This window comes from Tursiops truncatus, chromosome 2, assembly GCF_011762595.2.
Source record: "Tursiops truncatus isolate mTurTru1 chromosome 2, mTurTru1.mat.Y, whole genome shotgun sequence".
Classification (NCBI taxonomy): Eukaryota; Metazoa; Chordata; class Mammalia; order Artiodactyla; family Delphinidae; genus Tursiops; species Tursiops truncatus.
This window is the reverse complement of record NC_047035.1, coordinates 163,445,607-163,473,489: the sequence shown is the minus strand read 5'-3', so window position 1 is coordinate 163,473,489 and position 27,883 is coordinate 163,445,607. Positions and strand designations below refer to the sequence as shown.

Genomic DNA, 27,883 nt, shown 5'->3' with positions numbered 1-27,883 from the left:
GGTGAGGGAGGAGAGAGAGGTCTGCTTCCTCAGTTCAGGCTGAAGGGAATGAGCAGGAATATAGGGATTGTTCAAAAGAATGGTTAAGCAAGTTTGAAACGTAACAGATTTAAATGTGAAACGGGGAAAGGGAAGTATTGCAGTTAAGCCACAGTCTTCAGGAAACGTTTGGGTCAGTGAGCATTTTGGATTGAATCAAAGGGAGAAAATTTAGAGAAAACTGCTGAAAAAGAGTAGAGTTAGTACAACTAAGAAAATTCCTTCTGGTACTGTATTGTGCACTAGAAACTTGTTGCACGTTTATATTCCGAATCTCTAAGCCAACATTCAGTTTACTCCTTTTAAAAAAATCTGGAAAAGAAACACCTCTATTTTTAAGTTTAATATTGCTATTCTCCACATAATGTTTTACTGTATGATTTATTGTAAGATTAGTATGGTCAGGCAAAGGCTGGGTGAAGGAAACATTCTCATGGAAGGGTGAAAGCTGACTGAATAGTAATTATCTTCACTTATACAATAGCCAACTGAAGGAAACCAGGAAAATCATTTTTAAACTTTTAAAAATTATAGCCATAAAAGGAAAATTTTAGAAATGAATTTTTTGGTAAAAAGTTAGGTTTTTAAAAAGACTTGAGTTTTAAAATGTATTTCATCATGTATTTTTATTTGATATGTTCGTATTTTGGATGAAGTGAGGGGCAGAAAATAGAAATGTTTTGAAAAAAAGTGGTAAAGTAGATGGCAAATGAAAGGTGAAAACAAGTAAAGAAAAAAGATGTAGTGAAAAGATGGAAGGGGTCTGGGAGTAGAACAATATAAAACAAGGAAAGGGATTTTTGTCTTTTTTTTTTTTTCCACTGCTGTATCTGCAGCATCTAGAACAAGGCATGACACATAATAATAAATATAGTATACTTGTTGAATGAATGAATGATCTTAATATAGTATACTTGTTGAATGAATGAATGATCTTACAGGATACCTCCAGTTTTGCATACCAGGATGATATGATTACTGGTTGGCTGAGGCATTAATATATGAGATCTTAAACTTATTTTTTTGTGTGAAGGACTTTCCAATCTGTCAGGTATACTTTGACATATATTATAAACTTTCCTGGCCAAGGTGTAGCTCTTTCCCAACCAAAAGTTCCAAAGAAACGGAGGTTGAGACAGGGGTAATTCCTTAGAGCAGCTGGCTGTTCTGATCCTCTTCACTTTCAAAACACCCCATTTTCACTTCCTTCAAAACTAATCCATCATTTATGCATCAGCATCCTGTGGGGATGAAAGGGTGTTCAGAGAGCAGAAGGACTTAGCCAGCTAATTTTCGTGTGAAACACACTCCCCAGGTGTGTCTTCATGTACTAGACATGACATTGTGGGTCCAGCACAGAAAAATAGTTACGTGGGGCTCACTGAGGTCCGTCTTGTGTTCTGAATGTCCCAAAGCCCCATGTCTTGCTCATGACAGGCCACCTAAACTCCCAGATGGGGTTGAGCATGTGTCCGAGGGTCACCTACGACTAGTAAAAAAGAAAAAAAGGACTTCCATTTTCCTCATAGATTTTTGTTGGGCTCACCTCAGAGAATTAATCTCTAGAATGAAGTGGAAAGCACCCTAGACATAAAAGCTCACTTCTTTCATTATTCTCCTTTGGAAAACGTAATAGTGGGGTATCACTATCTCTCGGCTATTCCTCACCAATGATTGCTCCGAAACGAAAAGAGCAGGTCTGAAGAGATCAATTTTTCTTGTGTCACGTGGCTTTCGTTTTCGTGCTTCTCTCACAATGCCTTTAAATAATGTGCCATGTGTGTTTTTCATTCACTGAGTCAGTAACTATTTACGAAGTCCCCCCCACCCCGCCCCGCCAGTACTTTGCCAGGCACCGTGCTAGGCTCCAGGGAACCCCAGTGAACAAAACACCTCCGGGCTCTCCCAGGTTTAGATCAAGTGACGGAGAGAAGCCAAACAATAAGTATGTAAAATATGCAACGTCTAGCTGGTGGCAAGAAAGGCTACGAAGGGAAACAAAGGGGGAGATCAGTAGTCACAAGCTGCGAGCCCAAGCGGGACTTCGGTGCTCTCGAAAAATACCCTCCTGCCCTCTCTTCCGTCACTGAGGGCTGTCGCGTAACCAAACAATAGACGCCTTCGCTGCGGACTGGAAGCCCCTTTCTGAGGCTCAGCTGCCTCCACCTTCTCTGGTCAGGCAGTTTCCCTGGATTTTCATGAAAAAAACACAGACTAACGGGATCCCCAGATAACTTTAACCCGCACAGCCGTCTCCTGAGGCCTGCGTCTGAGGCACCAGGGTGGACTCAGCAAACACATCTCAGGACTGCAAGCCCGGGTGAGCCTCGCCCACCTCCACGGTTTCCCAATTCAATTCTTTCTGAGGGAGCAAAAGAAAAGATGTGCGCTAAGAGTCCACAGAGAAGGTCTCATCAGGTTTCAGAATCGCTAAAGGAGATGCAGTCAGTTTAGGCGGAGGGCAGTCCTCAAACTCCAAGACTCTAATCAGAATGAAAATGTCAGGAAGGAAAAAGCAGACTTTCCCAGGTTTAACTGACACAGAAAACATCGCCAGCGGAGCCCGCGGAGAGCGGCCCGGCGGCCATTAAGGGGGCGCCGCTTCGCCACAGCTCTTTTCCCGCAGACAAAGCCTCCTCGTCAGTCCCTCCGCTGCCGCCGAAGGGGCACCACGTTCGGCAGAAGAAAAAGAGAGCCGCTGCTCTCCGTCAGGCAGCCAGACAATAGCGGCGGCCAGGCCGCGCCTTGCCAAAGGGCAGAGGACCGGCATCTTTGTTTCCACCCTGTCCTTCAAACCCGGTCTCCGCGGGCTGTCGTAGCGAGGAGGGCGCGGAGAAGGAGAAAACGACTCGGGACCACTCTTCCCGCTCGTTCCTTTGCAGCGGCAGGGACGGGGCGGCCTCCCTCGGGCCGTGGCGTGCACCGGCCGAGCCCGCGCTCCCCTCGTCCACGACACTACTCCTCCGCCCCGCGGGAAGTAGTGCCGTCCGCGCGGAGGGAAACGGCGCGCGGTGAGAAGCCCGGCCGCCGTGACGCGTCCGCGGAAACGCGGATTCCTCGCTCTCGTGCGCGTCGACCGCCCGCGGCCCAGCCTGTGCTGGTGGCCGGAGCCCCCGGGCTGTCCCTCGAGAGCAGGAGGCCCTGGAGGCCGGCGGCTGGAGGGGTACGGCCTCTCCGGCCTTACAGGCGCCCTGGCAGGGCCTCCGTCCCGGGAGTGGGGGTTTGTCTGGCCCGCGGCTGTACACGGCCGGGCCCGCTGTCCCCCTCTCCAGCCGGACAGCAGGTGCCGCGAGTCGGGCCCCGGACCGCGGCGAGCGTGGCAGCCTGACTGGCCGGGGTCGGCCCGGAGCCCCCTCCCAAGCTCCCCTGCCGGGCGCCGCCAGCCTCGTGTCCCTGTGCTGGGAAGCAGGGTGGTTGTGAGGGCTCCCAGTGAGCGAATGCAGGTAAAATGCCCGGCGTTCAGCACACAGAGTGAAGTTCTCCAACAGAGCGAGCAGTGAAAAAACTCCCAGTATTAATACATACGGCAACGCGGATGGATCTAAAAAAACATTATGCTGGGGGCGGGAGGAGAGGTAAACGCGGAAGACCTTAGCGGGTCCGATTGCGTTTATCTGAAATTGTAGAAGAAGCAAAACTGTGGAGATGAAAGAGGCGAGAGGATGGGAGGCAGAGGAGCAGGAGGGAACTGTGGGCGTGATGGCGCAATTCCACGCCTTGATGGGAGTGGATGTTGAGGACGTGTGCAAAATTCAACGCTCTGCACCTTCACATGGGTGGATTTTATTACACTCAAATTACACCTCAAACGATCTTGGGCGGGGGGAGAGTTAAAGTAGTGGGTAAGGGTAGTCGAGGAACATGGGACCGTTTGGTGGCAAATAATTACATTTACAAAATCTGAGAGCTGAACGCGTGCAATCTCTGAACTGAGTGGGCTCCTCCTCCCCTAGGAGTGAGTGAACATCAGCACAGGACCAGCTCTGGCCCTCGAAGGAGGCACGGTACCAGACCCAGCTTGTGCGCCTCGCCGCTTTGCTCAGTCCCACCTCCACCCTCATCTTAACCTCTAGCTCGGTGCGGAGGCCTGGCGTCCACTGCTGTGGTTTCCTCTCAGAACAGCCTCCCCGTGGGTGAGGGTCAGGCTTCAGCACCGTCTCCCCCGCAGTCCGATTCTGACGGTCGGTCGGTCGGAGGCACCGGCTCCTCCCACCAGTCCCAGACTCAGGTGAAAAACCCTGAGGTTCAGCTTGTTCTTGTCTCCTTGGCAATTGCTGGGAGGGTCAGAAGACACGCCCAGAAGAGTGGGGCACTGGAGCCCCACGAGGCAAACTTACACCACAGAGGACAACCTAAGAGGGCAGAGAGCAAGAAGTAGCAAACATATAAACTCCTCTCCCCTTTTCTCCATAGGCAGCTCGTCCCAAGACGTGATGGTTCTGCATGGCTTGACGGGAAGGTGTCCCTGGGGACTGAGCAATCAGCCGTACTTCTCTCGTGAAGCACCGCTTTCCATTTGCTTTCCTTTGCCTTTCCCCTCACCCTTGATGCCCTGGAATTGCACCTTCTAGTAAAATCTTAGCGCTTAAACTTGGCCTCAGGCTCTGCTTTCTAGGTAATCCTTTAGCAGCCTTTGGTCTTTCACTCTGTGCTTTACTGAAAATTTCACAGCCACAATAGCAAACAAAATTAAGATTCTTTTTGGCTCTGGCGTACTGTCCTATTAGCCCTGAACTGCTACTTGAAAAAGCAACCAGCTGAAACCAATACTAAGTACATACATTTATATACACATACCTCTTTGTGAGTTAGTAGAGATGAAAAAATTTGTTTTTCCATTTATAAGTTCCTAGTGGTGTTTCCTCTCACGAGTAAGTTCCTAGAGCACAGGCACTTGTATGTTTTGAACATTTGGAAGCTTAAAAAACTTGAGATGCATGTGAGTGCAAACCCAAGAAAATCCTTTTCAATCATGATCATAAAGCTGTCAGTTTGTCGGGGGGTCTGGTTATGTTTTTTGGTTCATTCATAAAGCCATGTTCTATCTTTGCTAAAATCTTATTATTAGGGAAGGATATGTTAAAGCCACTTACAGGAACATCTTCTGTTCCTGAATGCTTTGCAAAACAATTTTTCTTTGCATTACTTTAAATACTGAAGACGAGTAAGTTTGTATTTTTAATGATAACAGCCACTGGCTTTGTGGCCTCCTGTTTATTGCAGGGTTGTCAGACCTTTTTCTTCCCTCCCACTTGGCTTGCCAACCATCTGTAACTTGATCAACAGTAATTTGAGATGAGACTGGCCAGGGTCATATGTTAAATAGGACATTTCCACTTTCTTGACCACAAAATCCTCCCTTTCCTGGCCACTTAAACACTGTTACATAATCTACAAACATGTGGCTCTGATGATGATCTGCTACATATGCTGGCAGAGGTCACACCTGCAAATCTACCTTTCTATTGGCACAATATATTTTTTTATTAGAGACATTTTTATTGCTTATAATATGGTGTACCAGAGCATTTAAAAGTTATTTTTAAAAACATGTTCTGCCTTATCTACATCATCATAATGAATTGATTTTTGCAGAGAAAACTTTGTCATCCTATCATGTGAACAATTTCTAATCTTTACATTTGAAAAATGTTTTATCTGGGGTTAATTTCAATCACAGACAAACACAAAGCCAGGCTGTACACATAATGTATTTAAATAAATTTTCACAGAAAGAAAAAAATTTTAAAATATCTTAGGTTATAGACATGCGGTATCAGAGGACATCCCATTAAGCAAATGTGAGAGCTTCTCTTTAAATTCTAGCACTTGACTCTTTCCGAATATATGAGGGCAGATAACGTTCTAGGTTTTATATACACAAATAGGTCTTGGCCTTTTCAGAATAGGTCATAAGCTTTGCTGCAGTTGTCGTTACTCAAACATTTTTAGAATTCTTTAGAGTTCTGAAAGAGACTGAGTCACTTTCTTTTAAATAACATCATCAGTGATAGCAAATCTTTCTCTTTTGAGAGTGGATTTAATTTTTAGAAATAACCCTGCAGTCACTTGAAACCAAACCAAGCTGAGGAACATTGTTTAGCAGGAGAAAACTGAACACGAAAAAATAATAAGTGAATGGAGTGATACTTTTTAAAAAATTAAACTCTTAGAAAAGGAGAATTAAGGAAAAGATTGAAGCAGAAATTAATGAATGAGAAAACAATAAACACAATTATTGATCAATTCCAAAAGTAGTTCTTTGGAAAAAAATAAGAAAGTAGAGAACTATCTGGCAAATCTATTTAATTAAAAAAAGAAAATATAAATAAAATTATAAAGGAGAAAGGAGACAACAGATATGGAGAAGTCTGAGGGGATTATATGAGAATACTATGTATAGTTAGCTATATGCCAATGTATGTTTTTTCCAGGAAAAACATAAATCACCCAAATTTAATCAAGAGGAAGTTAGAAAAACTAAGTAGATCAAAACTAGAGAAGTCAAAAAAGGCTCACCCTAGAGATTTTATAGGCAAATTCTTGGAAATTTTGAAGGACATGTAATTCCCTTTCTGCATGCATAAATATATTAAAATTTAATCCATTTTATGAAGCAAATATAATTATTATAAAACCTATCAACTGTGGTACAAAAAGAATAGCCAAAAAATACGAAGTCACATAAGAAATCAAATGCCAGAATTCCCCCCAGAACTATCAGCAAATTACAGTCAATGAAATAAGTAATTTTTAACATGATCAAGTAGCTTTTATCCTAGAAATGCCAAGATATTTTAATAATGGGAAAATAATTGAAATAACAAATCATACATTTAGGCCATATAAGAAAAAACTTTGTTATCTCAATAGATGATAAAAATCTAACACCTACTCCTGATTACAACAACTAAATTTTTAAAAAGACCTCTTAGTAAATATTAAACCAATAGCCAGCATCATATATTTTAATAAGGTTCTATAAAAATAATAATGCTAATGGTAAGACAGCCAAACTGTAAGGAACAAGAGAAAGTGTATAGTAATTCCTCACCCTCCCATCATCACTCTTTATTCTCCTTCCCAGACATAACCTTCATTAACAGTTTCTTACATGTCCTTCCAGAAATCTTCCATGAACATAAAAGCATATGACCATCCCTTTGAAAAAAACAAATAGAATCTTACCATACATATTGTTCTGCACTTGATTTTTTTCATTGTATACAATAACTTGGACACCGTCCCATATCAGCACATAGATCTACCAAAAATTTTCATAACTTATTATATGAATATCTGAATTATGTAGCAGTTCACATATTATATGAATGTGCCATAATTTTTCACTCCCCTATTGGGGAACATTTTCTAGTTTTCTGCAATTCTATACAGTTACACTGAGTATCCTTGAGTATAGGATTAATGCCTAGCAATGGAATTGCTGGATCCATTTCTGAATAGATATTTCCAAATTAGCATCTAAAAATTAGTCTGGGTTAATTTATAATCCCTCTAAAAATGTTTGCAAAAATATCGATAATCGTTGAGGGTAGGTGATGAGCACGTGAGAGTTCATTTTACTATTCAATCTACTTTCATGTGTATTTTTAAATTTCCATACTCAATGATATGACAGGAGAGACATTCTCATTAAAATCAGGTATAAAGATGCCCGCTATCAGTACTATCCTTTAAAATTATGCTGAAATAATTCTGACAAGAAACAGAAATAGGTAAAATATTGAAGGCAGAAGAAAAGTTACCTTTATTTGCAGATGATACTTTTGCCTAGAAAACTCAAGACATGATTAAAAAGCTATTATAAAATAACTATTAAAAACCAGTAACTTTTCCAGATCCAGTAATAACCTGTAGGGAAATATGTATTTTTTAAAGATTCTATTAAAATATAAATAATATTGGCAACACCTGGAAGGGACTGATACAAAAAAAGAGAGAAGAGAAAAAGCATGAAAGCAAAAAGATTTAAATAGATTGAGAAATCTGTTATGCTTCTAGATAAATGTATCTAGTGCTTTGTTTGTGATTTTAACCCAAATTCTAATAAGATTTTTTTTAAGTTGAAAAAAATTAATTTCCATTTGGAAGAAAAAGCAGGAGAGTAGCCAGAATACTTTTGAAAAGGAAGAATGATAATAGGAGAGTCACTGTACCAGATGTTAATACATGTTATAAAGCCACAATAATTACAATGATTTTGAACTACTGAGAAAAGCTTGACAAATAGATTAATAGTTCAGAAAAAGCCCTGAAAGAAAATTTAATATGCCAATAAATGAAGCTTCACCAACGAGGAGGACGTAGATTATTCAAAACTGGCCAGTAATTTAGTCGATTAGATGCTCACTTCATACAATTTACTGAAATACATCCCAGATGGATCAAACGGACAAATGTAAAAACGAAACTGTGAAAGAACTAAAAGAAAATATGAGTCCCTTAAATAAGGGATTTTGAGTGGGGAAAAAAACTACGAAATACAAGATATATAGATGTATCTGCATAAGCATTTAGACCATCTGTATGTCAAAAATTACAAACAATATTAAATTAAAAGTCAAGAAGTAGAAAGATATTTGCCGTAAGAGTTAGTATTTGCAACAAGGTCCTTAAAAGCCTTTTCAAAGAAGAAATCCCAACACCTTTTGGGTCAAAACAGCATCACTGTATTATGGGTTATGTCTTATGAGTTCAGAGGGAACCACTTTGAAGAAGAGAGTTCATTCATTAGAATCATTTGTCCCAGTTTTAGAATGCAGGGTTTTTGCTTTTGGTATGTTTTGTTTGTTTCCACCTCATTTCATGTGTACAAAGTGATATTATTTGGATTACAAATGCTTTTTTTTCCATTTTCTTTTTCAAAAGCACCCCTAGAATATTGTGCTTCCCTCTCTCCTCTGAAGGGGTTCACTTGATTTATCTCATTGCAAACTCAGGAGTAGCTACTCTTACTATCCCCATTTTCCAGATTAGGAAAGATGTATCTTTGTGGCTTTAAGTACAAATAGGCAGCAAACTGAAATATCGACATAAACAAGTCATTAGAGGAGAAGCGACACCGAGTGAACATGATTTAGAGAAAGAGAGGCAGTTGTTAAAAGTACCTGCCGATCCTCAAATGCGTGTGCTCAACCAGGAAGGATTCTTACATCCTGCCCCATCTTTGGCTGTCACAGACCACGCCCAAGGGATACAACCTAGCTTTCTGCAGTGCCTGAATGAGGACAGGTCACAGAGGCCCCGCTGGAGAGAGGAGGCTGTGAGGAAGTTCACAGATGCCTGCACTTGTGCTAACACCTTCTGGGGGCTCAAAACAGAGACTGTTTTGAGCATGTACCGACTTCACAATATGCATGAATTGTCTCATGTAACCATCACCAAACAACCTCAGGACTTAGGTACTTTTACAGTCTCCATTTTCCACATTAGGAAACTGAGGCACGGAAAACGTTAAGCAGCTCGCTGAAGCTCACACAGCAAGGGAGTGGTCGAAACTGTATTTGAGCCAGGCAGCTGGGGCTGGAGCCCAAACCCCTTGGCCACAAGTAACCATGTATAAAGCCCTTTCATCCACAGGAGCACATCTGTCCTCCCTCACAACTTTGTAAGGAGGTCAGGAAATATTCTCCCTGATTTACACCAAGTAGGTGGGAAGCCAGAAATGGGTTACTGGAATTAGTCATCTTTTTTTTTATATATATACTCTGAAGAAAGAGCATGGATGGACATGTGATAAGGAATGACTGGAGGGAAAACAAAGACTTAGCAAGGCTTGGATCAGAGAAAGAAGTGCCCTAAACTTTAAGTAGATTAAACACAACGGAGGGGAAGGGAGCTGGGGAACAGGCAAGGGGAGGTTATCCTAGCATGGGGAGAATGAAAATCACTCTAGCTCACCAGCCATCAGGTCTGTCATGATGCTGGATGATAAACAGTGAAAGAAATCACACCCACAGCATTCTCATCATGTCGAACTCGTTTACCTTCCTGAAATACTAGCTCTACTCTATGTCACTATTTGTCCAAGAATACTGTTGTTAATCCATGTCCCTGTTTACTTACCTGGCCCTCGTTAGTTAACAAGACTAGAAGTTATGTCTAAACAGCCAAAATGAAGGTCCATTGCACAATAGGATTTTCATGTAGTTTTAAAATACAATCATGGTAATAAAGTTTATGCAAATACTTTTAGAATTTGCTCTCATAGAACTAAAACAGTATTAGTTAACCTCTGAACTTGTTGCTTGTTCTTTGATCACCTTATTTATTTCCCAGTGTTGTGAACACAAAGGAACTTCACAAGAAACTCTCATGTTCTGATAAACTTACATCTATAAAATGATCCATGTTAATTAAATGCACCGGAACTAACTCTATTTAAAAGTAGGAAAATAAAGAATCCTTTTACTATAAGACTGTTGCCCACTCATTTATCTGTTTTTGTTCATCTCAAATGATAGGTATCAGAAAATATATACTCTATACTAATTTCAAAATGTTCCTAAAATTGATATGTGTCATCAACTGCAAAGGGAATTCTTTAACCTATTGTAAATTACAGCATTAACCTCAAGTTGCATGTAATATCAGTATAAGATTTATCGTAAGAACATTGTCTAAGTACAAACGTTTTCATAAATAAATTTCTATCTAAATCCTCTCTCAAAAGTGAGTAAATTTCATGTAATAAGTCCTTCCTAACTTCCTTTTCCTGCTCCAAACCCACATTCTTTCGTTCTATAACTCTTGGCCATCAAAATCCTTCAGTGAGCTGTAGCCACCAAACAGGTTTCCAGGATTTGATCTCAAATAGTTTTTAAAAATGGGGGGATTGTTCAAACTGAAATATTTGGCTATGCCTCAGGGGAAAAAAATAAAAGGCACTCTTAATCCATGGTTCTGACAGCACTGTTCTGATTTTTTTTTTTAATTGCCGGTGCTGGCATGAATGAAAATATAGAATGATTCATCCAATGAGAATTTTGAATGCTGGTAGAAAACTGTACAGAAAATCCAGGTGAGTTGAAGGAGAAAGAGATCAGGGACTTGTGAGGAAAATGCAATCAGAAAACAAAAAGAGAGGTTCTATGAACGCAGGCAAACAAACATAGCAGGTTTGAACTCTAATATTTAAAGCCTGCTAAAGGCCAGTGACAGATGACACCAGGATGGGAGAAGAGCCAAGGGTGAGAAGTTTCTAAGCTGACTGTTAAATAGATGTAACTCACTGATGAGAGTGCCCATGTGGGATTTTAATTACTCAGACATCTGTTTAGCGAAGTGTATAGTAAATAGGGATCAAATACAGAGATCAAATTATGTGGGGAAGAGAGTGGAGATGACATTCATGACTCAGAAAGGAGCGCTATCAGTCAGGGGAAAATCAATCCCGGCTTTACATCTCACCAACAGAGAAGCAATTATTTTAGATGTGGGGCTGGTTAGCATCCTAGGTCATGAATTTAATTAAATAACCCTCGAGTGGCAGAAAACAGAACAAACCACTGTATTTAACTGTCAGTAAGACATGCTGCAAATCAATGGCCAAATTCCTCCTCTTCTCCTTCCCTCCTTACAGCTGTCAGTGACAAACAAGGTAAAACAAGCTAATAGTTGATGTAACAACATGGATGGACTTGGAGGGCATTATGCTATGTGAAATAAGTCAGACAGAGAAAGACAAATACTGTATGATATCACTTATATGTGGAATATTAAAAAAATAAAGAAATAAATACAACAAAACAGAAACAGACTCATAGATATAGTGGTTACCAGTGGGAAGAGGGAAGGGAGGAGGGGCAAGTTAGGGGTAGGGAATTTAGAAGCACAAATTACCATGTATAAAACAAAGAAGCTACAAGGATATATTGTACAGTCAGGGAAGATTGCCAATATTTTATAATAACTTTAAATGGAGTATAATCTATAAAATTATTGAATCTCTATGTTGTACACCTGAAACTAATATAACACTGTAAATCAACTATACAATTAAAAAAATAATTAAAATAAAAGCCAGTTTAAACCTAGAAAAAGTCCAAAGCGCCTTAACCAATGGGTAAATGTAATAGTTACAATTAAGACTGTCATTTGATCCTTTTAATCTCTGAAACAGACAAGCTACAAACCGGTATTTTCTATACAGTGAATTTTGTGGCAAAATAAGCCACAGTATACACAAGCCTCAACGTTTGCTAGCACCTTACTTAAAGTTAGATGATTTGAAAACACAACAGACAAATCCTTCATGCTTTCAAGGTCAGTTTCTAAATTTGACATCTTAGATTGGAGATGGCCTTACCCAGGAATTTAAGGTCAGGGTTTATGAATTTAAGGAAAGGGCTGGAGATCTAAAAACACAACAGACAAATCCTTCATTCTTTCAAGGTTAGTTTCTAAACTTGACATCTTGGATTGGAGATGGCCTCACCCAGGAATTTAAGGTCAGGGTTTATGTTAAGCAGGACCTCAAATCAAGTTTAGAAACTAGCAAATCTTTAATCCTGTCTTTAAGGGGATAGTTTGAGAGAAAAGGTTAGAAAAACAGGTCAACCTCCTGTAACTATGAGGTTGTCATTTGTTTTTACATACTGAATGAAATATGCCTGTTTGGTGTTCAGTGTCTTGTGCCTATTTTACTCCCTGTGTCTGGGCAAATGTGTTTATATTAGAAAACTCCATGAGGGCAGGAAATTTAGCTTTTCTTTATAATAAATCATCTGGAATAAACTCTACTGATCTAAGAGTATGGGGCCTGGTGTGCCCAACTGCCGGCCAAAATGTGTAATCTGTCACTGGCTGTCAGATTGCCCATAAATCACATATTGGTTTGCACAGAAGAGTTTACAAAATTGTTACATGCATCATTGCAAGTTATCTTCATAGGCACCTTATGAGTCTGCTGAGCAAGTATTATCACCTTTACTATTTAACAGACATGATCAGAACCCAAACTTTCACCATCTCCTTTCAGGTACCACTGATACACAACAGGTGAACTGAATGAATAATATTAAGGTTCAACCAATAATAAGATTCAACCATTCTATTCCTGAAATGATAAAAATAAACTGTTGTTCATGTAAGCTAAATGAGATATCCTAATGATAGTTGAATTTTAAATAAACTGCAGGGGGTGGGGAGGGGAAACAGAGGATTGGAATTGACAAAATTCAAACCAGGAGTGAAAATAACAAAGAATACCATCAGTGAGAGACATTATTTTTCCTCTAGCACAAATAGAAAATATTTTTTTAAAAGTCTCATAATAGACTTTGCAAAGAATAAAGAAAGCTTCATTTTGCTTTAAGTGTTTTATGTCAAGAAACATTGCATAGCATATATTTTCCAAATTGCATATGAACAACTTAAAGCACCCATTCAAATTCCACTAAATATTTTTATTTTTCTTAGCTTAAAACTATTTGATAAGTACGAAATGATTTAAGAAGTGAAAAATTTCAAATACAACATACAATAGCAAGAAATACATAATAGGAAATTCACCATTCCCATAACATTTGAGGAGGTCTTAGAGCAGATGGACTAATTTCTGTCATTATTAATGAAGAAAGATGGAAACCACCTTTATTTTCTCAGTTTGTTAAAAGGTTCATAAGAGAAGCTGGGAAGGCAGGAAGGAGAGAAAGGGAAGCTACAAAACTGAGGATAAAGATTACATTTTCTTATGCAATGGATCTAAGAGATTACTGCAAGGAAACAAAATAGGCCCTTTTCCAAAAAAACTGCAGGCAATTCTAGACTGATACAAGGCAAAAAGAAATGGGGTAATCTTGGGTATGATGAAATTTAAAAATATACAACAAAGCTATGGACTGTTAGGAAATGATGACAGAGATGAATCCAGAAAATACCAAAAATAAATGGGTAGGTTTCTTTTTAGAGAGGAAAAAAAAAGAGTCTGAGAAGGAAACCTGAAGGCCAACCAGACTGGAAACAGTGTGTCCAAGGGGCTCTCTGGTTACCATTTACTTCCTCTCCAGGCCTCCAGGGGAGATCACTGTAAAGAATGTCCTTTAGATTAAAAAAAAGACACAGTTGCCAACTAACCAAGACTCCTGAGTCTAATCACATATTCCCCAAGGTCAGAAACACTACATAGGAAAAATGAAAAGGACAGTTCTAGTGCTGTTTTTATTGAAAATTTTATCACAACTCCCTCTTACCCTCCTTTCAGCTCCGTTTGTGAAAATGTAAATTCTGAGTCGGACAGTATTCTTTTCAAATTTTTCCTTAAATCCCTGAAAATCTGACTTTTGAAACCTGGGAATGTGAAGCTAGGACAAGGGAACGCTGAGGACCCATTTTATTTGTTTGCTTCCTTGTTTATTCATGAGCAGGGCTAGACTAAGAAGAAACCTTTCAATGAAAATGGAAAGCATGCCTGCAATAGTATAGTGCTTAATATTGACTTCTACCCCGTCCAGCCCCAAGAAAGGTAAGGAACAGTTTAGGTAGGGTAAGAAGAGGTTTAGGAAGCTTAGGATGAAGAGGAGACTTCCTAAATTTTAGGAAAACCTGGCAGGTTATCGATAGATTCCATGTGTTCGGCTAACACATTTGTGTAACCAGCATCAGTATGTTTTTCAAATGCCCTGTACTTCGTCATCAGCGTCCTCTTTCAGCTAGTACTTCCCTTGGATATCCTACTGTGGAATTTGCAAGGCCAGCCTTCCTTGCCTGTGCCTGTGAGGAATTGGCAAAATAATTAAGAGGTGTTTTTTCTTTGCGGTACGCGGGCCTCTCATTGTTGTGGCCTCTCCCGTTGCGGAGCACAGGCTCCGGATGCGCAGGCTCAGCGGCCATGGCTCACGGGCCCAGCCACTCCGCGGCATGTGGGATCTTCCCGGACCGGGGCACGAACCCGTGTCCCCTGCATCGACAGGCGGACTCTCAACCACTGTGCCACCAGGGAAGCCCATAATTAAGAGTTTTTGAACACCATCTTTCATCTGTATCTAGTTGGAAGGGTGTGTGTGTGTGTGTGTGTGTGTGTGTGTGTGTGTGTATGTGTGTGTGTGGTCTTTAATGGAACAATAACTAATGCCTTAGATCCTTTAATGTCTTAAAAATTTACCTTTAGAGCATATCCTATGCAAATGACCATGAAGAGTTCCTCATACATTCAAGCCACTAATTTTTAAAGTATTCCATAAATTTAGAAAATATCCAAAGGTTTTTCACAGTGAATAAATCTAGAATGCATTTAGTTCAAATATTTAGAAAGAGCTTTAACAACTATCATTCATAATTACTCTGCTGTGAGTTCAAGTATAAAAATGTAACTTTTCTCAGTTGGTAAATGGTTGATAGCTGTCCACTCTCTGCAGAAGTATATCTGAATATCCAGGGGAATAATACCTGAAAAAGAAAATTTTCTATTAGATCTTTGTGAAAAGATTCGGCACAGTAGGCAAAAAAGATTTAATATAAGATATTTATCTGAAATAATTCTCTGAGTGAAACCTCTAGTACACTGACCAGTTATGCTCCAGGAATGCTTTGTGCATGAGCGTAGAGATGATCAAGGAAGAGAACGACAGCTCACAAGACTGCCAGATAAACAGCAAACATTTAAGGGATATCAATGCAATGGCAAAGGTGTATTTTCAAAGCCAGGAACTTGGATCCAGTAACGTATTTTATTACAGAGACTCTGTTTTCATTATGTCAAGTGACTGATGTTGCTTTCATGATTGTAGCTAATAGGTTTTTTTGGTAAGTTAGACAACACAGTCTATCATTACTAATCAACTTCCGCATTCTTACTACCCTACAGATTATTCTCAACGTATGTTTTTCCAAAATTAATTAATTAATTTATTTTTGGCTGCATTGGGTCTTCGTTGCTGCACGCGAACTTTCTCTAGTTGCGGCGCGCGGAGGCTACTCTTCATTTCGGTTCACGGGTTTCTCATTGTGGAGGCTTCTCTTGTTGCGGAGCACGGGCTCTAGGTGCACGGGCTTCAGCAGTTGTGGCACAAGGGCTCAGTAGTTGTGGTTTGCGGGCTCAGTAGTTGTGGCACGTGGGCTTAGTTGCTCTGCGGCATGTGGGATCTTCCTGGACCAGAGCTCAAACCCATGTCCCCTGCATTGGCAGGCAGATTCTCAACCACTGTGCCACCAGGGAAGCCCTGAACATATGTTTTAATCAGATCTGGCTACCCATAAAAACAAAAATTTCTGGGAGTATAATTCACATTAAATAGCTATTTAATAAATAGTTTACAAATACTTCATCATACTAACCTAGGAAATAAATCCTTTTCGTTGGTTTTGGGCATCTATAGTACTATAAATTTACATGTATAAATTTATCATTTTATAAAATATATAGTATAAAAGTATTATATATATTGATTAATGCATTGTGAGATGCTTCACATACCATGAAAAGAATTTATATGCATATAAAAGTATGTCAAATAAAATTTGTCAGACATTCTAGAATATGCTAAATGGATAAAAATCTAGTAAGTATAATTTAAAATTTTCTAAAACATTCAAAGTAATTAAACCTCCTAAGGTGTTTTCTCCAAATAAAACCTAATATTCAAGACTTGCTTTATCCTTTGTTAATAAGCTTTACTTATCCTCAGACGCTTGACTTAAAAACTCATAATTTATATTACATTAATTTCCACAATTTGTCAAGTTAACATGGATAAAACTGTGTTTTCTCAACAGTGTGCTTATAGGCAGTCATAGATAAACAGATACATGCATACATAAAGAGCTACCTTAAAGAATGTATCTCCACCAAAGGCCTCCTACCCTTGAAAAAAATTGTCTCTCAACAGTGAGTCTCTTCAAAGTATTCCTAAACCAAGGAAGTTACAACTGTTTCTCTCTGAGTCAGTCACAAATTTTAAGCAGGCCTCACCTCCCTGGGTCTTATAAATGTGTTAGACATGAGATAGGTACTTTTTTTAGAAATGGGAGAAAGTGGATTTAGAAAAAACCAAAACTTTAAAAATTGTGCTGTTTCATATGGTAGCCACTAGCTACATGTAGTTCTCGAGCCCTAGAAACATGACTGAGGAACTGAATTTGTATATTTAAGTTTAATTAAAAATATTAATAACTGATATTCAATTAGTTATTAGAAAAATTTTAGGTGTGCTTGGAACAACTTGTGAATCTACTTTTTCAACCGTAAACTTTATATAATCTAAATACAGATCATGTATTTCCAATGAAATTTAATATCTGAATTGAGATGCACTAGAAGTGATAAAATACCCACCAGATTTCAAGAACTTAGTACAAAAAATGTAAAATAGCTGATTGATAATTTTTATACTGATTACAAATTGAAATTATAAAGCTTAGATATATTGGGCTAACAAAAATATATCATTAATATTTATTTACCCTGTTTCATTTTACTTTTTAAAATGTGGCTACTAGAAAATTTTAAATGACATATGTGGCTAATATTATATTTCTGTTGGACAGTATTGCTTTAAAATAAAGGTCCCCAATAAATAAATTAGGACCTACCTATAATTCTTGAGGTTTTACCTGGCTAATTGCCAAGCTAGTTGCCACTGTATACCTGTCTCTCCAGGGACCTCAGCGATGCCACATCTCCAGGATTCCCCACGGGGAAGGAAATGTGCTCAGGACTTATACTTCTCACCCTCTCAGCAGGGTGTACATTTATCACTACCTAACTTCTCATAAATGCATGCAGACCACGTATGTATCTCAGTGTATGGACCCATAAATAAGTACATCAAGTTACCCATTAACTGTCAGAAATCTCATTCCAGCTGGAATCTGTCTGATGCTAAGGAATTCTTTTGGATTTTTTTTTTGGTCTATTTTTATTTAAGGAAACTTCATACTGTTTTCCACAGTGGCTCCACCAATTTACATCCCCACCAACAGTACACGAGGGTTCCCTTTTCTCTACACCCGCTCTAGCATACATTGTCTGTAGACTTTTTTTTTTGATTCTTTGTACATTTGTTTGTCTTCAGAATGTACTCCAAAAATGGAGTTATATTTAAAATATTGTGTTCTTAAGTCATTTAAGATAATTACTTTTACAAACAATAAGAAAATAGTAAAATTGGCTTCTGTTTCTAAATTCTTAGGAATTGCTGGGATTTTTTTTCTATTTGATTTATTTTTAATATTTTTAAAATTTTTAAAATTTAATTTTATTTAATTTTATTTATTTATTTATTTTTGCGGTACGCAGGCCTCTCACTGTTGTGGCCTCTCCTGTTGCGGAGCACAGGCTCCGGACGTGCAAGCTCAGCAGCCATGGCTCATGGGCCTAGCTGCTCTGCGGCACGTGGGATCTTCCTGGGCCGGGGCACGAACCTGTGTCCCCTGCATCGGCAGGCATCGGCAGGCGGACTCTCAACCACTGCGCCACCAGGGAAGCCTTAATTTTATTTTTTTATACAGCAGGTTCTTATTAGTCATCAATTTAAAACACGTCAGTGTATACATGTCAATCCCAATCGCCCAATTCATCACACCACCACCACCACCCCCCCGCCGCTTTCCCCGCTTGGTGTCCATACGTTTGTTCTCTACATCTATGTCTCAATTTCTGCCCTGCAAACCGGTTTACCTGTACCATTATTCTAGGTTCCACATATATGCATTAATATACGATAGTTGTTTTTCTCCTTCTAACTTAACTTCACTCTGTATGATAGTCTCTAGATCCATCCACGTCTCAACAAATGACGCAATTTCGTTCCTTTTTATGGCTGAGTAATAGTTCATTGTGTATATATACCACTTCTTCTTTATCCATTCATCTGTCGATGGGCATTTAGGTTGCTTCCATGACCTGCTTATTGTAAATAGTGCTGCAGTGAACACTGGGGTGCATGTCTCTTTTTGAATTATGGTTTTCTCTGGGTATATGCCCAGTAGTGGGATTGCTGGATCATATGGTAATTCTATTTTTAGTTTTTTAAGGAACCTCCATACTGTTCTCCATAGTGGCTGTATCAATTTACATTCCCACCAATTCTTCAAGAGGGTTCCCTTTTCTCCACACCCTCTCCAGCATTTCTTGTTTGTAGATTATCTGATGATGCCCATTCTAACTGGTGTGAGGTGATACCTCATTGTAGTTTTGATTTGCATTTCTCTAATAATTAGTTATGCTGAGCAGTTTTTCATGTGCTTCTTGGCCATCTGTATGTCTTCTTTGGAGAAACGTCTATTTAGGTCTTCTGCCCATTTTTGGATTGGGTTGTTTGGTTTTTTAATATTGAGTTACATGAGCTGTTTATATATTTTGGAGATTAATCCTTTGTCCATTGATTCATTTGCAAATATTTTCTCCCATTCTGAGGGTTGTCTTTTCATCTTGTTTATGGTATCCTTTGCTGTGCAAAAGCTTTGAAGTTTCATTAGGTCCCATTTGCTTATTTTTGTTTTTATTTCCATGACTCTAGGAGGTGGATCAAAAAAGATCTTGCTGTGATTTATGTCAAAGAGTGTTCTTCCTATGTTTTCCTCTAAGAGTTTTATAGTGTCCGGTATTACATTTAGGTCTCAAATCCATTTTGAGTTTATTTTTGTTTATGGTGTTAGGGAGTGTTCTAATTTCATTCTTTTACATGTAGCTGTCCAGTTTTCCCAGCACCACTTACTGAAGAGACTGTCTTTTCTCCAGTGTATATCCTTGCCTCCTTCGTCATAGATTAGTTGACCATAGGTGCGTGGGTTTATCTCTGGGCTTTCTATCTTGTTCCGTTGATCTGTTTCTGTTTTTGTGCCAGTGCCATATTGTCTTGATTACTGTAGCTTTATAGTATAGTCTGAAGTCAGGGAGTCTGATTCCTCCAGCTCTGTTGTTTTCCCTCAAGACTGCTTTGGTTATTTGGGGTCTTTTGTGTCTCCATACAAATTTTAAGATTTTTTTCTTCTAGTTCCGTAAAAAATGCCATTGGTAATTTGATAGGGATTGCACAGAATCTGTAGATTGCTGTGGGTAGTATAGTCATTTTCACAATATTGTTCTTCCAATCCAAGAACATGGTATATCTCTCCATCTGTTTGTATCATCTTTAATTTCTTTCATCAGTGACTTATAGTTTTCTGCATACAGGTCTTTTGTCTCCCTAGGTAGGTTTATTCCTAGGTATTTTATTCTTTTTGTTGCAATGGTAAATGGGAGTGTTTCCTTAATTTCTCTTTCAGATTTTTCATCATTAGTGTATAGGAATGCAAGAGATTTCTGTGCATTAATTTTGCATCCTGAAACTTTACCAAATTCATTGATTAGCTCTAGTAGCTTTCTGGTGGCATCTTTAGGATTCTCTATGTATAGTATCATGTCATCTGCAAACAGTGACAGTTTTACTTCTTCTTTTCCAATTTGTATTCCTCTTATTTCTTTTTCTTCTCTGATTTCCGTGGCTAGGACTTCCAAAACTATGTTGAATAACAGTCGTGAGAGTTGACATCCTTGTCTTGCTCCTGATCTTAGAGGAAATGCTTTCATTTTTTCACCACTGAGAATGATGTTTGTGGTGGGTTTGTCATATATGTCCTTTATGATGTTGAGGTAGGTTCCCTCTATGCCCAGTTTCTGGAGAGTTTTTATCATAAATGGGTGTTGAATTTTGTCAAAAGCTTTTTCTGCATCTATTGAGATGATCATATGGTTTTTTGTTTTTGTTTTTTTTTTTTTGCGGTACGCCGGCCTCTCACTGTTGCAGCCTCTCCCGTTGCGAAGCGCAGGCTCTGGACGCGCAGGCTCAGCGGCCATGGCTCATGGGCCCAGCCGCTCCGCGGCATGTGGGATCTTCCCGGACCGGGGCACAAACCCGTGTCCCCTGCATCGGAAGGCGGACTCTCAACCACTGCGCCACCAGGGAAGCCCCGATCATATGGTTTTTATTCTTCAATTTGTCAATATGGTGTATCACATTGATTGATTTGCATACATTGAAGAATGCTTGCATCCCTGGGATAAATCCCACTTGATCATGGTGTATGATACTTTTAATGTGTTGTTGGATTCTGCTTGCTAGTATTTTGTTGAGGATTTTTGCATCTATATTCATCAGTAATATTGGTCTGTAATTTTCTTTTTTTGTAGTATCTTTGTCTGGTTTTGGTATCAGGGTCATGGTGGCCTCATATAGAATGAGTTTGGGAGTGTTCCTTCCTCTGCAATTTTTTGGAAGAGTTTGAGAAGGATGGGTGTTAGCTCTTCTCTGAATGTTTGATAGAATTCACCTGTGAAACCATCTGGTCCTGGACTTTGTTTGTGGGAAAATTATTTATTTATTTATTTGTTTGCGGTACACGGGCCTCTCTCTGTCGCAGCCTCTCCCGTTGCAGAGCACAGGCTCCGGACGCGCAGGTTCAGTGGCCATGGCTCACGGGCCCAGCTGCTTGGCGGCATGTGGGATTCTCCCAGACCGGGGCATGTACCTGTGTCCCCTGCATTGGCAGGCAGACTCTCAACCACTGCGCCACCAGGAAAGCACTGTTGGAAGATTTTTAATCACAGTTTCAATTTCATTACTTGTGATTGGTCTGTTCATATTTTCTATTTCTTCCTGGTTCAGTCTTGGAAGGTTATACCTTTCTAAGAATTTGTCCATTTCTTCCAGGTTGTCCATTTTATTGGCATAGAGTTGCTTGCCGTAGTCTCTTAGGATGCTTTATATTTCCGCAGTGTCTGTTGTAACTTCTCCTTTTTCACTTCCAATTTTATTGATTTGAGTCCTCTCCCTCTTTTTCTTGGTGAGTCTGGCTAATGGTTTATCAATTTTGTTTATCTTCTCAAAGAACCAGCTTTTAGTTTTATTGATCTTTGCTATCTTTTTCTTTGTTTCTATTTCATTTATTTCTGCTCTGATCTTTATGATTTCTTTCCTTCTGCTAACTTTGGGGTTTTTTTGTTCTTCTTTCTCTAATTGCTTTAGGTGTAAGGTTAGATTGTTTATTTGAGAGTTTTCTTGTTTCTTGAGGTAGGCTTGTATAGCTATAATCTTCCTTCTTAGAACTGCTTTTGCTGCATCCCATGGGTTTGGGATCATCATGTTTTCATAGTCATTTGTCTCTAGGTATTTTTTGATTTCCTCTTTGATTTCTTCAGTGATCTCTTGGTTATTTAGTAATATATTGTTTAGCCTCCATGTGTTTGTGTTTTTTACGTTTTTTTCCCTGTAATGCATTTCTAATCTCATAGAGTTGTGGTCAGAAAAGACGCCTGATATGATTTCAATTTTCTTAAATTTACTGAGGCTTGATTTGTGACCCAAGGTGTGATCTATCGTGGAGAATGTTCCGTGCGCACTTGAGAAGAAAGGGTAATCTGTTGTTTTTGGATGGAATGTCCTATAAGTATCAATTAAATCTATCTGGTCTATTGTGTCATTTAAAGCTTCTGTTTCCTTATTTATTTTCATTTTGGATGATCTGTCCATTGGTGAAAGTGAGGTGTTAAAGTCCCCCACTATTATTGTGTTACTGTTGACTTCCTCTTTTAGAGCTGTTAGCAGTTGCCTTATGGACTGAGGTGCTCCTACGTTGCGTGCATATATATTTATAATTGTTATATCTTCTTCTTAGATTGATCCCTTGATCACTATGTAGTGTCCTTCTTTGTCTCTTATAACATTCTTTATTTTAAAGTCTATTTTATCTGATATGAGTATTGCTACTCCAGCTTTCTTTCGATTTCCGTTTGCGTGGAATATCTTTTTCCATCCCCTCACTTTCAGTCTGAATGTGTCCCTAGGTCTGAAGTGGGTCTCTTGTAGGCAGCATATATATGGGTCTTGTTTTTGTATCCATTCAGCGAGCCTGTGTCTTTTGGTTGGAGCATTTAATCCATTCACATTTAGGGTAATTATCAATATGTATGTTCCTATGACCATTTTCTTAATTGTTTTGGGTTTGTTTTTGTAGGTCCTTTTCTTCCCTTGTGTTTTCCACTTAGAGAAATTCCTTTAGCATTTGTTGTAGAGCTGGTTTGCTGGTGCTGAATTCTCTTAGCTTTTGCTTGTCTGTAAAGCTTTTGATTTCTCCATTGAATCTGAATGAGATCCTTGCTGGGTAGAGTAATCTTGGTTGTAGGTTCTTCCCTTTCATCACTTTAAGTATATCATGCCACTCCCTTCTGGCTTGTAGAGTTTCTGCTAGAAATCAGCCGTTAATCTTATGGGAGTTCCCTTGTATGTTGTCATTTTTCCTTTGCTGCTTTCAATAATTTTTCTTTGTCTTTAATTTTTGCCAATTTGATTACTATGTGTCTTGGCGTGTTTCTCCTTGGGTGTATCCTGTATGGGACTCTCTGCACTTCCTGGACTTGGGTGGCTATTTCCTTTCCCATGTTAGGGAAATTTTCGACTATAGTCTCTTCAAATATTTTCTCTGGTCTTTCTCTCTCTCTTCTCCTTCTGAGACCCCTATAATGCGAATGTTGTTGCATTTAATGTTGTCCCAGAGGTTTCTTAGGCTATCCTCATTTCTTTTCATTCTTTTCTCTTTATTCTGTTCCACAGCAGTGAATTCCACCATTCTGTCTTCCAGGTCACTTATCCGTTCTTCTGCCTCAGTTATTCTGTTATTGATTCCTTCCAGTGTAGTTTTAATTTCAGTTATTGTATTGTTTATCTCTGTTTGTTTGTTCTGTAATTCTTCTAGGTCTTTGTTAAACATTTATTGCATCTTCTCGATCTTTGCTTCCGTTCTTTTTCCGAGGTCCTGGATCATCTTCACTATCATTATTCTGAATTCTTTTTCTGGAAGATTGCCTATCTCCACTTCATTTAGTTGTTTTTCTGGGGTTTTATCTTGTTCCTTCATCTGGTACATAGCCCTCTGATTTTTCATCTTGTCTATTTTTCTGTGAATGTGATTTTTGTTCCACAGGCTGCAGGATTGTAGCTCTTCTTGCTTTTTCTGTCTGTCCTTTGGTCGCTAAGGAATTCAAAAGTAGCTTCTCATCAGGAAAAAGTTTGGAATCCCTACCTTAGCAATTAAAAGCAATTTAAATCTAATCAGAACAATCTTTATTTATGTCTTTTATACTTGCAAAAATGAAACAAATATTTGCTTGCTATGCATTTATCATCAAAACAAATAGTGAAAAAATAAGTGGCCATGTGCTGCTACATAAGTTTCTCCATTATTATTATAATGTTAAATTTGATCTAGCTAATAATGTGACTTAACATGGATAGAAAAAAGAACAAGAATAATATGCCTTAGTGTAGGTATGTTTGGGTTTATCTTGTTTGGGACCCTCCTGTACCTGAATATCTGTTTCCTTGGTGTTGGGAAAGCTGGACAGCCACATGTAAATCAATAAAGTTAGAACACTCCCTCATATCATACATAAAAATAAACTGGAAATGGCTCAAAGACTTAAATATAAGACATGGCACCATAAAACTCCTAGAAGAGAACATAGGCAAAACATTTTCTGACATAAATTGTAGCAATGTTTTCTAAGGCCAGTCTCCCAAGGCAACAGAAATAAAAGCAACAATAAACAAATGGGACCTAATCAAACTTATAAGATTCTGTAAGCAAAAGAAACCGTACACAAAATGAAAAGTCTATGGACTGGGGGAAAATATTTGCAAACGATGCGACCAACAAGGGCTTAATTTCCAAAATATACAAATAGCTCATATAACTCAATAACAAAAAAACCAATCAAAAAATGGGCATAACACCTCAGTAGACATTTCTCCAAAGATGACACACAGATGTCCGACAGGCACATGAAAAGATGTTCAACATTGCTAATTATTAGAGAAATGCAAATAAAAACTACAATGAGATATCACCTCATACTGGTCAGAATGGCCATCATTAAAAAGTCTACAAATAACAAATGCTGGAGAGAGTGTGGAGAAAAAATCCTCCTACATTGTTGATGGGAATGTAAATTGGTGCAGCCACTGTGGAAAACAGCATGGAGGTTCCTTAAAACCTAAAAATAGAGCTACCATACGATCCAGCAATAACACTCCTGGGCATATATCCAGACAAAACTATAATCTGAAAACATACATACACCCCAATATTCATAGAAGCACTATTTTCAGTAGCCAAGACATGGAAGCAACCTAAATGTCCATTGACAGATGAACAGATAAATATTTAGTGTATACACACACACACACACACACAATGGAATACTACTCAACCATATAAAAGAATGAAATGATGCCATTTGCAGCAACATGGATGGACCTAGAGATTATCATACTAAGTGAAGTAAGCCAGAAAGGGAAAGACAAATACCATATGATATCACTTACATGTGGAATCTAAAATATGATACAAATGAACTTATTTACAAAACAGAAACAGACTCACAGACATAGAAAACAAACTTATGGTTACCAGTGGGGGCAGGGGATGGGGAAGGGATAAATTCAGAGTTCGAGATTAGCAGACACAAACTACTAAATATGAAATAGATAAACAACAAGGTCCTACTGTATAGCACAGGGAACTATATTCAATATCCTGTAATAAACCATAATGGAAAAGAATATGAAAAAGAATATATGAATATATCTGAATATATATATATATATATGAATCACTTTGCTGTACACCAGAAACTAACACAACGTTGTAAATCAACTGTATTTCAACTTTAAAAAAAAGAAAAAGAAAAAAAGAACAAGAAGAGGGGTGCCCACTGAGGACAATAACAGATATTTACTGAATTGAATTCTTCCTATCTGTGAACCCTGTGGCTAATCCTAATAGCCTCTCACTTAATCCTAATAGCAACTCTGTGAAGTAGGTAATTATTCACATTTTACACATGAGAAAACTGGTTAAGAGGGTTAAGTAATATCTTCAAAGTCACAGTTAGCAAGTCGTTTGGACTGAGATAGGAACTTAGATCTGTTTGATACCTAAGTCCGAGCTTTTAGCCATACTCCTCATGAAAGAACCAAAATGAACCTCCAAAAAAGAACTGGAAATGCCTTTCCTCTGGCTATCACCCTACTTCTTCCTGGCCTTTAAGAATATAGGGGAGTTAACTCATCCTAGACCCATGTAGAATTTAGGTTACTGTAATACCTGTTATCACACCAGAAATGGGCTGAACGGAAGACTGTATGCATGCCTTGCCCCCCGGTTTAGGCAGAGATCCAGAAGACAACAGCTGTGGAGTGGCCTGGGATTAGAACTTATGTCTTCTAACATCTTGTCCTGGGCGCCTTCCCTCTCATCATACCAACCACCTTTATTAAACATTTTTAAAGATTACTAAAATCAGAAGGCAACTGAAATAAATGTTTAGGCTGAAAACAGCTGAGAGAATGTATCCACTGATAATCTGTCTTACAAAGAATAATTCTAAAATAGTCACCAAGTCATTTTTGAGAATTATGACAGCAAAAATTAAACAATTTTGAGATTATATTTGTCTGCTTTCATAGGAAGGCAAATTTTCAGAGATTTCTATAAAACTCCTCTAAGTTCTATAGAGCCCAATGCTTTAAAAAAATATATGTCAGAAACTTGAAAAAGTTAGCCAGCTAACCAAAATTCTTCATGATAATTAGCCAGATCCCAGAATATGAGAAGTGGAAATTTTACAATGGTATTTTGACAAAGAACCAGATCAAATTCTAACACGACAGAGTTTTTTATTTCCCCTGGTGCCCTGTAAACTAATCCTAGAAATTAGTGGAAAGAAGACTTCTATTCAAGAAAGCACCTTACCATTGGTCAATTCTAATAGGTCACTCCATTTGGGGGACCAGTTAGTTCACTTCTTCCATTTTTTTATAATTCTGTTTATGTTAGAAAATTGCATAGAAAGTTATTTTAAACTTATGTAAAATAGCATTCTTCCTGAAGGGACATACATTCCATGCACAAAAATTAACTTTATTTTCTTCATAAAAGGTTTTCATATTTCCTTCATTTAGTGGGTTCACACATATTTATACGTTATACAACCTTTTTGGTATGTTATTTTATTTATATATTATACATAGTATATATACATGTTATGATATACTACTCCTTTGATGTATTTTATATATATTAATACTTTCAAAGCTAATTTATTGGAACTCTTTTGGTCAAGAAGTTCTCATAAACCTCCCCAAAGTGAATGAATTTGTACACCTCTGGAAAGAATTTACTGGCAGAGTATATGTGAATATAAAACAAATTTCAATCTTAAAATTATTTTCGTGCTTTTAAAATCAATGTTACCATATGTATTAAAAACCACTGATATTAAATAGGAAGAATACTCCCAGAGTAATGGAAATAAAAACAAAAATAAACAAGTGGGACCTAATTAAACTCAAAAGCTTTTGCACATCAAAGGAAACCATAAACAAAATGAAAAGACAACCCACAGATTGGGAGAAAGTATTTGCAAATGATGTGACCGACAAAGGATTAGTCTCCAAAACTTATAAACAGCTCATGTGGCTTAATATCATCAAAACAAACAACCCCAGTCAAAAAATGGGTGGAAGACCTAAATAGACATTTCTCCAGAGATGACATACAGATAGCCAAGAAGCACATGAAAAGATGTTCAACATCACTAATTATGAGAGAAATGCAAATCAAAACTACAATGAGACATCACCTCACACCAGTCAGAGTGGCTATCATCAAAAAATCCACAAACAATATATGCTGTAGAGGGTGTGGAGAAAAGGGAACCCTCTTACACCATTGGTGGGAATGTAAATTGGTACAGCCACTATGGAGAACAGTCTGGAAGTTCCTTAAAAAACTAAAAATAGAACTACCATATGACCCAGCAATCCCACTCCTGACCATATATCCAGAG

At 38.5% G+C, this 27,883-nt stretch overlaps 1 protein-coding gene and 1 long non-coding RNA gene across 3 annotated transcripts in view; one reads left to right on the top strand and one right to left on the bottom strand.

Moving 5' to 3' along the window:
• Nucleotides 1-2,219: 2,219 nt before the first annotated feature.
• Nucleotides 2,220-4,629, top strand: LOC117310550 (uncharacterized). Its single transcript, XR_012330416.1, has 2 exons — nucleotides 2,220-2,359; nucleotides 4,453-4,629. It is a non-coding gene; the product is annotated as an uncharacterized lncRNA (long non-coding RNA).
• Nucleotides 4,630-13,445: 8,816 nt separating this feature from the next.
• Nucleotides 13,446-27,883, bottom strand: part of SPAG6 (sperm associated antigen 6) — a 74,975-nt gene continuing 60,537 nt past the window's right edge. For both annotated transcript variants that reach the window (XM_019933169.3, XM_019933170.3), the window contains one exon: nucleotides 13,446-15,447. In XM_019933169.3, coding sequence (XP_019788728.1) covers nucleotides 15,378-15,447 — 70 coding nt within the window. In that variant the 3' untranslated portion in view covers nucleotides 13,446-15,377. The remainder of the gene's footprint in view (nucleotides 15,448-27,883) is intronic.